We start from the raw sequence: 12,331 nt of genomic DNA, 5'->3' as shown, positions 1-12,331 counted from the left end.
CCCGGGCTCAGGTGATCCTCCCACCTCAGCCTCCCAAGTAGCTGGGACTACAGGTACATGCCACCATGCCTGGCTAATTTTTGTATTTTTTGTAGAGATGGGGTTTCTGCATGTGGCCCAGTCTGGTCTCGAACTCCTGGGCTCAAGTGATCTGTCTGCCTCAGCCTCCCAAAGTGCTAGGATTATAGGCATAAGCCACTGAGGCTGGCCCAAAATATTTTAAAATTTCTCTTGAGAGTTCTTCCTTGCCCCATGTGTTATTTAGAGGTGAGTTATTTAATCTCCATATATTTTGGAATTTTCCAGCTATCTTTCTTTTATGGGTTTCTTTTTTAATTCCATTGTAGTAAAGAGCATACTTTGTATGACATATCTCTGTTGAAATTTGTTAAAGTGTGTTTTCTAGCCCAGAGCGTGATATGTCTTGGTGAATGTTCTGTGTGAGTTTGAGAAGAATGTGTTTCCTGTTTTTGTTGGATGAAATATTTTGTAAATGCCAACTATCTTTTTTATAACCCCTTAACCTCTTAACCAGATTATTCATGAATTGACACTCTCCACTCCTACTGTATAAGGTGTTGACTTTGGCCTAAGACTAAATGTCACCATGGGGGTGGGGTGCTGTCTTTGCAATACTCACTTCATTTACCAGTTGAAGATTCTTGCTGCACTCTACGCAAAAAATTAGGCCAAGTATGATAAAGCAAACCAGTCATACTATTGTAGCAGGAAGAGCCGCAGACAAAACCTCTCAGACACCGAGTTAAAGAAGGAAGGGGTTTATTTGGCCGGAAGCATCGGCAAGCCTCCTGTCTCAAGAGCTGAGCTCCCCGAGTGAGCAATTCTTGTCCCTTTTAAGGGTTCACAACTCTAAGGGGGTCCGTGTGAGAGGGTCGTGATCAATGAGCAAGCAGGGGGTACATGACTGGGGGTTGCATACACCAGTAGTTAGAACAGAACAGAATAGGACAGGGATCTTCACAGTGCCTTTTTTATGCAAATAACCTATTAGGTCAGAGGTCGATCTTTAACTACCAGGCCCAGGGTATGGTACCAGGCTGTCTGCTTGTGGATTTCATTTCTGCCTTTTAGTCTTTACTTCTTCCTTCTTTGGAGGCAGAAATTAGGCATAAGACAATATGAGGGGTGGTCTCCTCCCTTACCATGATTCATCTTTAGTAAAAATGGGAAACTGGAGAAAGATTATGCTTCAAAAACTACAGTACACCTGTTGTTACATTCTAGTCTTGCCTAATGTTTTTCAATTTTTAGTATTTTCTATAGTTTGGACTGAATTCTAATTTTTCTTGGCTACAAGTCTCCAAAATAATATTTTTAATTTTTTCCTTCTTTTTCCCCCATTTTCCCTAATTTGGAATCACTGAAAACTAAGTTGTGCTTTTATAAAGCCCTGCAAACTGGAGCTAGACAACTTAAACCTCAGAAGAAAATAACTACATATTTACAGACGTAAGCCACTTTCAACCTATCTGCTGATGTGTGAACTTTGGAGTACTCTGGCCTGTATCTTGATTTTCCAGGATTGTTCTTTTGTTTGTTGTGTTCTCCCTTCCTCCCCCTATTTTCTCTTCATAGGACATGAGACTTTACAAACCTTCTAAAATGAGCTTTCCTAATAACTCCGGACCTACCCCTATAGTAATAAACCATCCTAGCCAAGAGAAATCAGATGAAACCTGAGACTAGAGACTCATTTTCTTCTAAAATGCTTTCTCTAAAATATTTTTAAAAAGAAAAGGGAGGAAATGTGAAAGGAAAATATCTTGGGGCCCCAAAATCACTCAGCTAAAGGGAAAAGTCAAGCTGGGGAACTGCTCAGGGCAAACCTGCCTCCCATTCTATTCAAAGTCACCCCTCTGCTCACTGAGATAAATGCATTTCTGATTGCCCCCTTCAGAGAGGCTAATCAGAAACTCAAAAGAATGCAACCATTTGTGTCTTATATACCACGACTTGGAAGCCCCCTCCCCGCTTCCAGTTGTCCCGCTTTTCCAGACCAAACCAATGTTCATCTTACATATGTTGATTGATGTCTCATGTCCCCTAAAATGTATAAAATCAAACTGTCTCTGACCGCCTTGGGCACATGTCCTCAGGACCTCCTGAGGCTGTGTCACAGGTTGGCGTCCTCAACCTTGGCAAAATAAACTTTCTAAATTAACTGAAAAAAAAAAAAAAGATTCTGGCCAGGAGCAGTGACTCAGGCTTGTAATCCCAGCACTTTCGGAGGTGGAGGCAGGAGGCTCACTTGAGCTCAGGAGTTTGAGACCAGCCTGGGCAACATAGCTAGATGCTGTCTCTAAATAAATAAATAAGATTTTGTTTGCTCCCATAGTGAGACCCTGTCTCTAAATAAATATATAAAATTTTGTTTGCTCCCAAATGTCCTCATGGCAATTGCAGTTGTTAAATATTTTTGATTAAACATATATATCTATAAACAGATGAGTGCAAAAGAGAGCTGTCCTTAGGAAACCAACATCCAATTCTTTGGAAAGATGCAATAAAGGCAAGCATTGCATAGAATTAGCTAAGAGTGAGATGATCCCATAGAAGATTGAGAAAATAAGTTGAAACAAATCCACTTTTGCCCAGGATTATGCCTTCATGCCTTTGCAGGTGGCTTTAAATTATTGTTTCCTTTAAAGAAACAGAAACAGGAAATTAAAGACCACTCATTCTTGTGCTTTGAGAGAAAGATAGTGTGGGACTCCAGTCAGGGGGCCTGTCCTCAGCAAAAAGGTCTTGGTCTTCAACGAATGATTAGGAAACAAAGGCACATTTATGGGGTGTAACAATTAACACAGAGAATCATGATGCTCTGATGTCTACCTATGTAGTCAGAGAACAAAAAGGGGAAGTGACTTATTCAAGGTCACACAGCAGATATGGACAAGAGCCAAGCAAAAGATACTTTTTTTTTTTTTTTTTTGAGACAGAGTCTCGCTCTGTTGCCCAGGCTGGAGTGCAGTGGCATAGTCTCAGCTCACTGCAACCTCCACCTCCTGGGATCAAGCAATTCTCCTCCCTCAGCCTCCCCAGTAGCTGGGATTACAGGTGTCTGCCACCACACCCAGCTAATTTTTTGTATTTTTAGTAGAGACGGGGTTTCGCCACGTTGGCCAGGCTGGTCTTGAACTCTTGTGATCCACCCGCCTCGGCCTCCCAAAGTGCTGGGATTACAGGCGTGAGCCACCGCACCCGGCCAAAAGATACCTCTTATGTGCATACTTTTGCTTTCGTGGTACTCTTTTTAAAAATTATTACTTTTATTTATTTATTTTTTGAGACGGAGTTTCACTCTTGTTGCCTAGGCTGGAGTGCAATGGCACGATCTCAGCTCACCACAACCTCCGCCTCCCAGGTTCAAGCAATTCTCCTGCCTCAGCCTCCCAAGTAGCAAGGATTACAGGTGCCCGCCACCATGCCTGGCTAATTTTTTGTATTTTTAGTAGAGACAGGATTTCACCATATTGGCCAGGCTGGTCTTGAACTCCTGACCTCAGGTGATCCACCTGCCTGGCCTCCCAAAGTGCTGGGATTGCAGGCATGAGCCACCATGCCCGGTCAAAAGTTATTTTTATTATGAATACATAAGAGTTGTACATATTTATGGGTTGCGTGCAATATTTTGGACACAGGTGTATGATGTGTCACGATCACATCAGGGTAATTGGGGTGTCCATCACCTTTAATGGCTTCCTTAACCTCATCAAGCCAATGTCTCCGGCAGATCTGATTGAGTTGAGCAGGGGTCAGCCTGGCAGGTTTCAGAGCGTTGAGTGTTTAATCCACTTGGCCGTAAGCCCAGAAGCGATTGGGCCTGCGCTGCTTTTACCAGGAACCACTAGCCCTGTGACCTGCCCCTTTTCCTGGCCTCCCCTTTGTCATCCCTGATGGGAACCAGACCTCAGCAACTTAGGCTTGCCTCTGACTCCTACTCAGAACAAACATCTCTAGCTGTTGGCTGAACTTCTGTAGGCACCAGCAGGAGAGTCTGCTCCCGTCTGTGCAGAGACCTTGGAGATCTGATTTCTGCTTCACCTGAACCTCAGCCACTTTCAGCTCCAACGTCCTGTGTTCAATCAATGCCAGTTCAAGAGCATTTTCCCCTGATGCAAGCTGCACGAGGGAGCCCAAGTTTAGGGGCTGGCAAGCGGAGGTGGCACTTGTCAAGTCTCTACTATGTGCCAGGGACTCCCGGTGGACTGTACCGTTAACATCTCTCAGCAACTCTTTGAAATATTTATTACTCCAGTTGAGGAAACTGACACTCAGTGAGGCTAAATGACTTGGCCAAGTTCTCATAGCTACAAAGTGTCAGTCAGAATTTGAATGCTGGACTTAATTGAAATTTTGGCTCATGTTCTTTTCATGGCAGATGCTTTCCAACATACCATATAGCCACTTAACAGAGTGTTTTATTTCAATGGGGTCAGCCAGGGGTCGGGGGTGGGGCAGCACAATTAGCTAGATCAGGTGTACTAATACTTATGAAAACTTTCCTCCTGTATATTCATCTCAGTCTGTTAGGCATGTCCGCATATAAATGAAGATCAACCAGTTTAAGGATGGAAATTAGGCTTCTTTTTAACCGCCACCCATGACTGACTGGTAGTGGCTCCCTGGAACACTGGGTTGAGAGGGACTCAGAGGCTGCTTGTAGCTTCTGTAGGAAAGATGCTGTATTGATTAGTGATGTCTGCCAGGAGCACAGGGAGAATGGCAAGTGTCTCCAGCTGTTCCTGTGAGGCTTGTATGGAACTAATTAACACCTCTCTCCACCTAGTGGCAGCTAGCTAAATTGCCACCAGGAAAAACATCAACTTTTTGGGTAGTGGTTTTCAAAATCATGATGAAGGTGGAAATCACAAGGCATCAACCAGGAAATACATTCAATTTTTTTTTTGAGGTGGCGTCTCACTCTATCGCCCAGGTTGGAGTGCAGTGGTATGATCTCAGCTCACTGCAACCTCCACCTCCGGGTTCAAGCTATTCTCCTGCCTCAGCCTCCCAAGTAGCTGGGACTACAGGTGTGTGCCACCACATCCGGCTAATTTTTGTATTTTTAGTAGAGACGGGGTTTCACCATGTTGGCCAGACTGGTCTCGAACTCTTGACCTCAGGTGATTCACCCACCTCGGCCTCCCAAAGTGCTGGGATTATAGGCATGAGCTGCTGTGCCCGGCCAGGAAATATTTTCAACTGTACACCTTATCCGCAGGGTTTAGCAGAATCTGTGGGGAAAGAAATCTCCCAAGTGAGACTAACATGCCAGCTTTTGCTTTTGAGGGCACAAAGCGGAAATGGTCTCAAAGAAAAGAGCATTATCTGTGGGATAGAATTGATGGCTCCTTCTTGAAGTAACCATTACTGATAAATTGCTTAAGCACTTTGGGGATGGATTATAGTGTGATTAAGAATTCTAGAGGCTGGGTGTGGTGGCTCACACCTGTAATCCCAAAACTTTGAGTAGCCAAGGCAGGTGGATCACCTGAGGTCAGGAGTTTGAGACCAGCCTGGCCAACATGGTAAAACCCCGTCTCTACTAAAAATATAAAAATTAGCCAAGTGTGGCGGCAAGCACCTGTAATCCCAGCTACTCAGGAGGCTGAGGCAGGAGAATTGCTTGAACCCGGGAGGTGGAGGTTGCAGTGAGCCTAGATTGTGCCACTGCACTCCAGCCTGAGGGACAGAGGGAGACTCCATAAAAAAAAAAAAAAAAAAAAAAGATTTTTTTCTGGAAAGCCAGTTACTGACTCAGTTCACCTTCAGGACTATTGAGAATCTCCAATGAACGACTCATTGTAGGTTGGAAGGTGCTAGAATGCAAGGGAGGCATTTGATGGTCCACGCTCATCGATCAGTGTGTGAAGAATACTGGACTGTGGGAGTCCAACAATCAGACTCCTTTCCTGGTATTGCCTTTGGGAAACACTGGACATGGCGTTTTCTTCTCTGGACCTTGGTTTCTTCATCTGTCTAAAAAGTGAGTTGATTGAACTAGGTTGTGGCTCAATTTTATGTTCTCTTTTAGCTTTGGCAATTTCTGATTCCGCAACCACTTGGGACTTTTCCCAGGTCTTGTAGCAGCAGGAGGAGGATGAGGATGTTGCCTTCCTGTTTGGTAGGCACCAGCAAAAAGTATTCTTCTAGAAGGGTTTGGAGTCGGCCAAGTTACCTTAGGCCCACCTGCCCAAGATAAAATCCACCAGAAAGCAAACTCCTCGTGGGCAGAGAACACATCTGTCCCCAGTGCCTGGAACATAGTAGATGCTCATTAAATACTGACTATCAGAATAGCGTATGTCCTGGTGGGGAGGAAGACTTTGCAGAAACCAGAAAGGAAAACTGCAGACCACTCATTTTCCTGGATGTTCCTACTTTATTTTTGGCTACATCATCACAAAGAAAGATGCTGGGTGGTTGTGCATGCACCGGAGGACGTGTGTGTATTCTAGGCAAGGAGGTGGTTACATTTGTCGGGGAGAGCGTGCACCCAGACTAGGGGCACTGTGAGCTTGCTGCATGCTGATTCCAGCGCCTACACCAGCATCAGGCTTGGGCGACACAGCCAGCATGCTGTCTCCTAAGGGGAAACTGTGGTGGGGGAGGTGGGCTGAGAGTAGGTGCCACCAGGGACTAATGGGGAAAGATAAGGTCAAAAGGAAAGATGGCAGCCGGGAAGCTGTTGGCCACCTTGGGGAAGGTGAAGAGCTCGATGTTTAGAAAATGGTTATTCAAGGCAAGAAATGAGTCCTCCCATGAATTGTGCAGGGAGCTGAGGGTGGAGGGCGTTGAAAAGTTAAGAGATGTGATTTGAGGAAAGTGAGAGTTTGAGTGTCTGTCTGATGCTTCTGTAGAGAATGTCAGGGGTTTGGGATGACTGAGGGTGATTTTCATGAGGGAAGACTTCATCAGAATTGGGAAAATCAAACCTTTCTCACAGGGCACTGAAGATTGCCTGACCTCAACCTCAAATTTTTAATGTTTGCCCGCGTTGCCTTTTCCTCCCTTATAAAATAATTTTTTTTATAGGAAGAAACTGAAAGATTGATGATGAGCCCAAAGCCTTTGGCATCAGGCCTGTCTCTCTCTACTGTTCCATAGCCATGATATTATTTGATTCTCCCAGGAAGCTTAGTAAAGAGAGTGCAGGAGACAGAGAGACACACAAAGAGACAGAGAGACTGGAGGGGGTTCTGAGTGAGAGATGGGATGCAAGAGAGTCAATGAAACAGAGTCAAAGGGCATTGGGGAGGAGGGTAGCTTGTTTGTTTACCTAAGAGCGGAGAAAGGAGAAAGGCTGGAGGCTTTGGATGAGGCTCCCTCAGACCCATAGCCCTGGTCTTCTAAATGCCTCTGTGCCCACCCGGGGAGCCCACGGATGACAGAGCCCCTCTATGGGGCATCTACACAGCTCAAGGGATGCTGTCATGCACCCAGGGCAGTGCCAGCCACTGGCCCAAGCCCTGGGAATGTCTGGCTCTGCCAACGGGAGGAGTGGGTCACTTAAGAAGCATGGGCCCAAGTGGAATCTCAGGTTTAGGCCAGTTTCTCAGTTTCCTGGTCAGGCTGGTGAGAGCAAGGAGGTGAGGCTAGGTTAACATACACTTTTTTTGCTGTTGTTTTTGCAGTGTTACTGCTTTAGAGAGAGAGGAAGGCAAAGGAAAGAAAGGCAGGGAGAGAAAGGAGAGGGGAAAGGCTGAGAAAGAGAGAATCTACTACGATGGAAGGGAAAGAAGAGGGAGGAGGAGAAAAGGCGACAGAGGAAGGGTTTTTTGTTGTTGTCGTTTGTTTTTGTTTTGCTAGGAAGCACACAGGTGACATTTGGAAAGAGGAGAGCATCCAAGCCCCTGGGGAATTCTGTGCATTTGCATCCTGGTGCACTTGGAGCAGGGAAGGTGTGTTCCTGAACACAGCAGTCTGTTTTCCTGGCAATCAGGGTGTACATCTCAGGGGGCAGTGGGAGCCTAGAGGCTCCATTTCTGCCCCAGTGCTTCTCTCACAGCATTGTCCGGGTCTGCTGACAACTGGGGATATACAGAGACACAACACAGGGAATGAAAGGGTGTGTGTGTGTGTGTGTGTGTGTGTGCATGTGTGTGTTCAAGGCTAGGAGGGTCTAAAAACAGTCCTAAATGATGAAGAACCTTTGTAATTTACCCAAACTGAGAGGTTATTAAATGATCAACCTCTTTGTAAACATCTCCCCAACCCCATCCCCATTGCTCCATCCCAGGGACCAGAGAGGGGCTGTATTCAGAGCCCACATCCCAGCATCAGGGAGGAGGGAGTCTTTGGCAGCAGTGCCCAACGTGACGGGGGCTCAAAGGCAGGCTCAGGGAGATCAGCAGGGTATGGGGGGAGGTAGGCATAGAGAAGAGAGATCAGGGTGCGGTGGGCAGCTAGGGCAGGCTGGGGGGGACCCGGGACATGGAGTTGGGGACCTGGGCACTAGCCTAATCACTTGACACGTGGTTCTCATTCTGTAGCTGGTGCCAGCGCTCTATCTTCTTGTCTTTATTTTTCAGACACTCGTACCAGTGTTTTAAGCGCTCTCCCTTGGCAGAGATCCCCAGCTGGCAGCCTCCTGGGGGATAAATGGGAAGATAGGAGCAGGTGGTCAGAATAGAGGTCGTTCTAGACCCAAATGTGTAGTTGGGGGAAAAACTGCACCAAGCAGTGACCCCCAGCAACCTGGGATCCATACTCTATAGAGAGTTGTTATAACATTGTTGCTGTTGTTGTTATTATTATTATTGCTACGGTCCTTCTCTGCCTCAAGAACCTGCAATGGCTCCCTACTGTTCCACTGAGTCATAATTTCACTGTCTATTTTTAAAGGCTTTCTACAAATCACCATTCTACTCACTGAAACTTATCTCCCACTATTTCTGGGAACTCATTGTCTATTTCCAAAGAGGTTCATCATCCTGCTCAATGCTGTCTTTACCCCTTAGCTCAGGCTCTGTCCCTTGCCTGGAGTCCCCACCCCCCTGCTTCATCTTTAATTGATTTTCTTCCTCATGATTCAAACAGGAAATAAAAAATTAAAAATTTTATCCTGGACATGCAAATAAATTAAGAAGAATTCTTTTGCACCCTGCTTTCTGCAGAGAACGCACATCTCTCTTGTGATTTAATTATCCCACTGGAGGTGATTTGTTCAACAAATAATCAAGTTTTATAAGCCTCTTCATGTAAAGACATCCCCAAATTGGACCAAGGGCAGGGTCATGGGTCTCAATTTAGCATTTGAACAATGAGGTTGCCAAAAGAAAAGCAATGACCTCAACTCTCTGTAGCCCTGGATAAGGCTCTCCTGTTCTGGGGAGGACAGAGGAGGGCGTTTTCTCTGGAGTTAGGAACACTCACCGATGTAATCATTGGACTTGCCGATGTCATAGTCCCAGACTGAAATGTCCAGTGACTTCTTTGCCAGGTCACTGTGTTTGATGTCATAGAAAAACTCCTGGATACAACAGAGGAAGAAATGTGAGTAAGAGCCCTCTGAACCCACAGCATTGGGAGGTAAGAGGCCGAGTCCAAGGGGTTACGGGCCAAGGAGAGGTCCTTGAGCTGGCATTCTGGGAGCAAGGAGGTCTTCCCGCTCCGATCCTCTGCCCCAGGTCCAGTGATCCCCTTCCAACAAACACTCTGTGTAACAAAGCACTGTTGTCCTCTTTTCAGTGAATTCTCTGCTTGAAATTGGGAAGGCTGGTGAGGTTTTTCTAATAGAGCTCAAGTTTCCTTGTAGGTAAATGGCCATGAACTCAGTCCTTCCCCTCTGGTAGCTTCTGAAGGGGCATCCCCTTTTTTATTGCTTAGGAATTAAAAGTAGTTGAAGTGGCCGGGCCCGGTGGCTCACACCTGTAATCCCAGCACTTTGGGAGGCCAAGGTGGTGGCTCATTTGAGGTCACGAGTTCAAGACCAGCCTGACCAACATGGTGAAACCCCATCTCTACTAAAAATACAAAAATTATCCAGGCATGGTGGTGGGCACCTGCAATTGCAGCTATTCGGGAAGCTGAGGTAGGAGAATCGCTTGAACCAGGGAGGTGGAGGTTGCAGTGAGCCGAGATCATGCCACTGCACTCCAGCTTGGGCCACAGAGCGAGACTCTGTCTCAAAAATAAATAAATAAATAAATAAATAAATAAATAAATAAATAAATACAGTTGAAGTGGACTGAGTACATATATTCCCAGACAATCTGAATTTTAAAAAATAGCTTTTCTGCCTAATTACAAAATTCATTTTATGTTCATTACTAAAACAAAGAAGAACCCCCCACCCCCAATTCCTAGTAATCCAACTAACCAAGAATAATCATGTCAACATTCCCCCACATGTGTTCACAGTGATGTATACATTTTTTGTTAACTAAGTAATGCTGAACATACAGTATTGTCACTTCCTTTTTCATTTATAACTTTGGGCAAAAACCAACTTAGCATGTTCTCAAATATTTTTCAAATATTTTTCTACATCATCATTTCAAATGGCTGTACTTAATAGCTATGTGGCTATGTGGCTGTGTGGCTGCGTGGCTGTGACTGACTGTGTGGCTATGTGGCTGTGTGGCTGTGTGACTGTGTGGCTGTGACTGGCTGTGTGGCTGTGTGGCTGTGTGACTGTGTGGCTGTGACTGACTGTGTGGCTGTGTGGCTGTGTGGCTGTGTGGCTGTGTTTTACAAAGCTCAAACTTATGGCTGTGTGACTGTGTGGCTGTGTGGCCATAACCTAATCCTTAAGGGTATTTAGGTTATTTCCAGTTTTTCACTATCATCAAAAATACCATAAAAGTGACCCTTGTAGCAGCTGGGTGTGGTGGCTCATGCCTATAATCCCAGCATTTTGGGAGGCCAAGGCTGGGTAGACCTCTTGAGGCCAGGAGTTCGAGACCAGCCTGGCAAACACAGTGAAGCCCAGTCTTTACTAAAAATGCAAAAAATTAGCCAGGTGTAGTGGTGCACACTTGTAATCCCAGCTACTTGGGAGGCTGAAGCAGGAGAATTGTTTGAGCCCAGAAGGTGGAAGTTGCAGTGGGCTGAGATCGCACCACTGCACTCCAGCCTGGGTGACAGAGCGAGATCCTGTCTTAAAAAAAAAAAAAAAAAAAAAATCAACCTATATCATTACATATATGTTAAAAAAAAAAAGTAACCCTTGTAGCTAAATCATTATGTACGTCCATGATGATTTACTTAGAATAGATTTTGAGAAGTGAATGTTTGAGTTTGTAACATTTTAAGATGGAGAATAGTGGCTATACTGTGATACCATTTGTGTACAATAAGAAAGCTGGTTACACATATACTTGCTTTGTATATGTATATACATCTCAGAAATTGATAATATATTTGCGTCATAAGAAATGAAGTAGATGCCAACAAGGCTGGGGTAGGAGGGGGACTTTGATTGGATATCCCTTTGTGCTTTCTGAATTTTGAAATATGTGACTGCACTACCTATTCCCCAAATAAGTGGAACTTAACTTTTAACATTTGACAGTTTTGAAAGTGTTTTGGCAAACTTTCCTTCAGAGGTTTGCTTTCTCTCCAGTAGTGTGTGGATTTGCCCACATGCTCACCAACGCTGAGGACCAACATTGAAAAATATTTTTGCATCAGTTTATTATGCGATATGGTGTCTGGTCTTGATTCACAGCTAATGAGTTTACTCGGATTTCATGTTTTGTGACTTGCTCATATTCCAGGAGAGTATAGGGCAGGACAGCTATAAATGGCTCCTTACTCAAAATCCATGATATGAGTTAGGAAATCAAGGGTTCAGCTGAAAGAGGGGCCTAGAGAGGAAGGGCTGAGCTGACTGCTCAGTGATTATTCTGAACTCTGTTTACACAGCACATTCTGCATGTGGGTGTATATGGGTGTATGTTTTTCTTTTTCTTTTTTTTTTTTAAAGCAAACAATACTAAACCTACTGTGCTGTAACTTCCCTTTCCCACTTTGCAATATACGATTAAATTCAATATTAGCCAGCTCTGACCCAACATCAGATCTCAGGAGCAGGGCAGAGAAAGGAGATTCAGTGGGTAGAACAGCACCCAGGGCTGCTCCAGGCAGGCATGGAGCATGAACACAGACTTATTCCTGCTCTGCGCATGGAGCAAGGCTCAGGGATGTGGCTCTGGGGTCAGAGCTGGTGTCTCATGGCACTTTGAGACATTTCTCATGGCACTTCGAGACACTTCTCATGGCACTTCTTTGTCTTTATTTAGGTCTCGATCAGAACCATACATGTGGTTTAGATTAGAACTCGTTTACTCTTCTACTCTTTCCT

At 45.0% G+C, this 12,331-nt stretch overlaps 1 protein-coding gene across 3 annotated transcripts in view; it reads right to left on the bottom strand.

The window, feature by feature from the left end:
* Window positions 1-6,392: 6,392 nt before the first annotated feature.
* RPH3A (rabphilin 3A) overlaps window positions 6,393-12,331 on the bottom strand; it is a 344,016-nt gene continuing 338,077 nt past the window's right edge. For 2 of the 3 annotated variants that reach the window (XM_024256359.3, NM_001135477.1), the window contains 2 exon segments: window positions 9,400-9,496; window positions 6,393-8,614 (listed from right to left, as the gene is read on the bottom strand). In XM_024256359.3, coding sequence (XP_024112127.2) covers window positions 8,484-8,614; window positions 9,400-9,496 — 228 coding nt within the window. In that variant the 3' untranslated portion in view covers window positions 6,393-8,483. 3 annotated transcript variants of the gene reach the window in all.

This window comes from Pongo abelii, chromosome 10, assembly GCF_028885655.2.
Source record: "Pongo abelii isolate AG06213 chromosome 10, NHGRI_mPonAbe1-v2.0_pri, whole genome shotgun sequence".
NCBI lineage: Eukaryota > Metazoa > Chordata > Mammalia > Primates > Hominidae > Pongo > Pongo abelii.
This window is presented reverse-complemented; position numbering and strand designations above follow the sequence as displayed.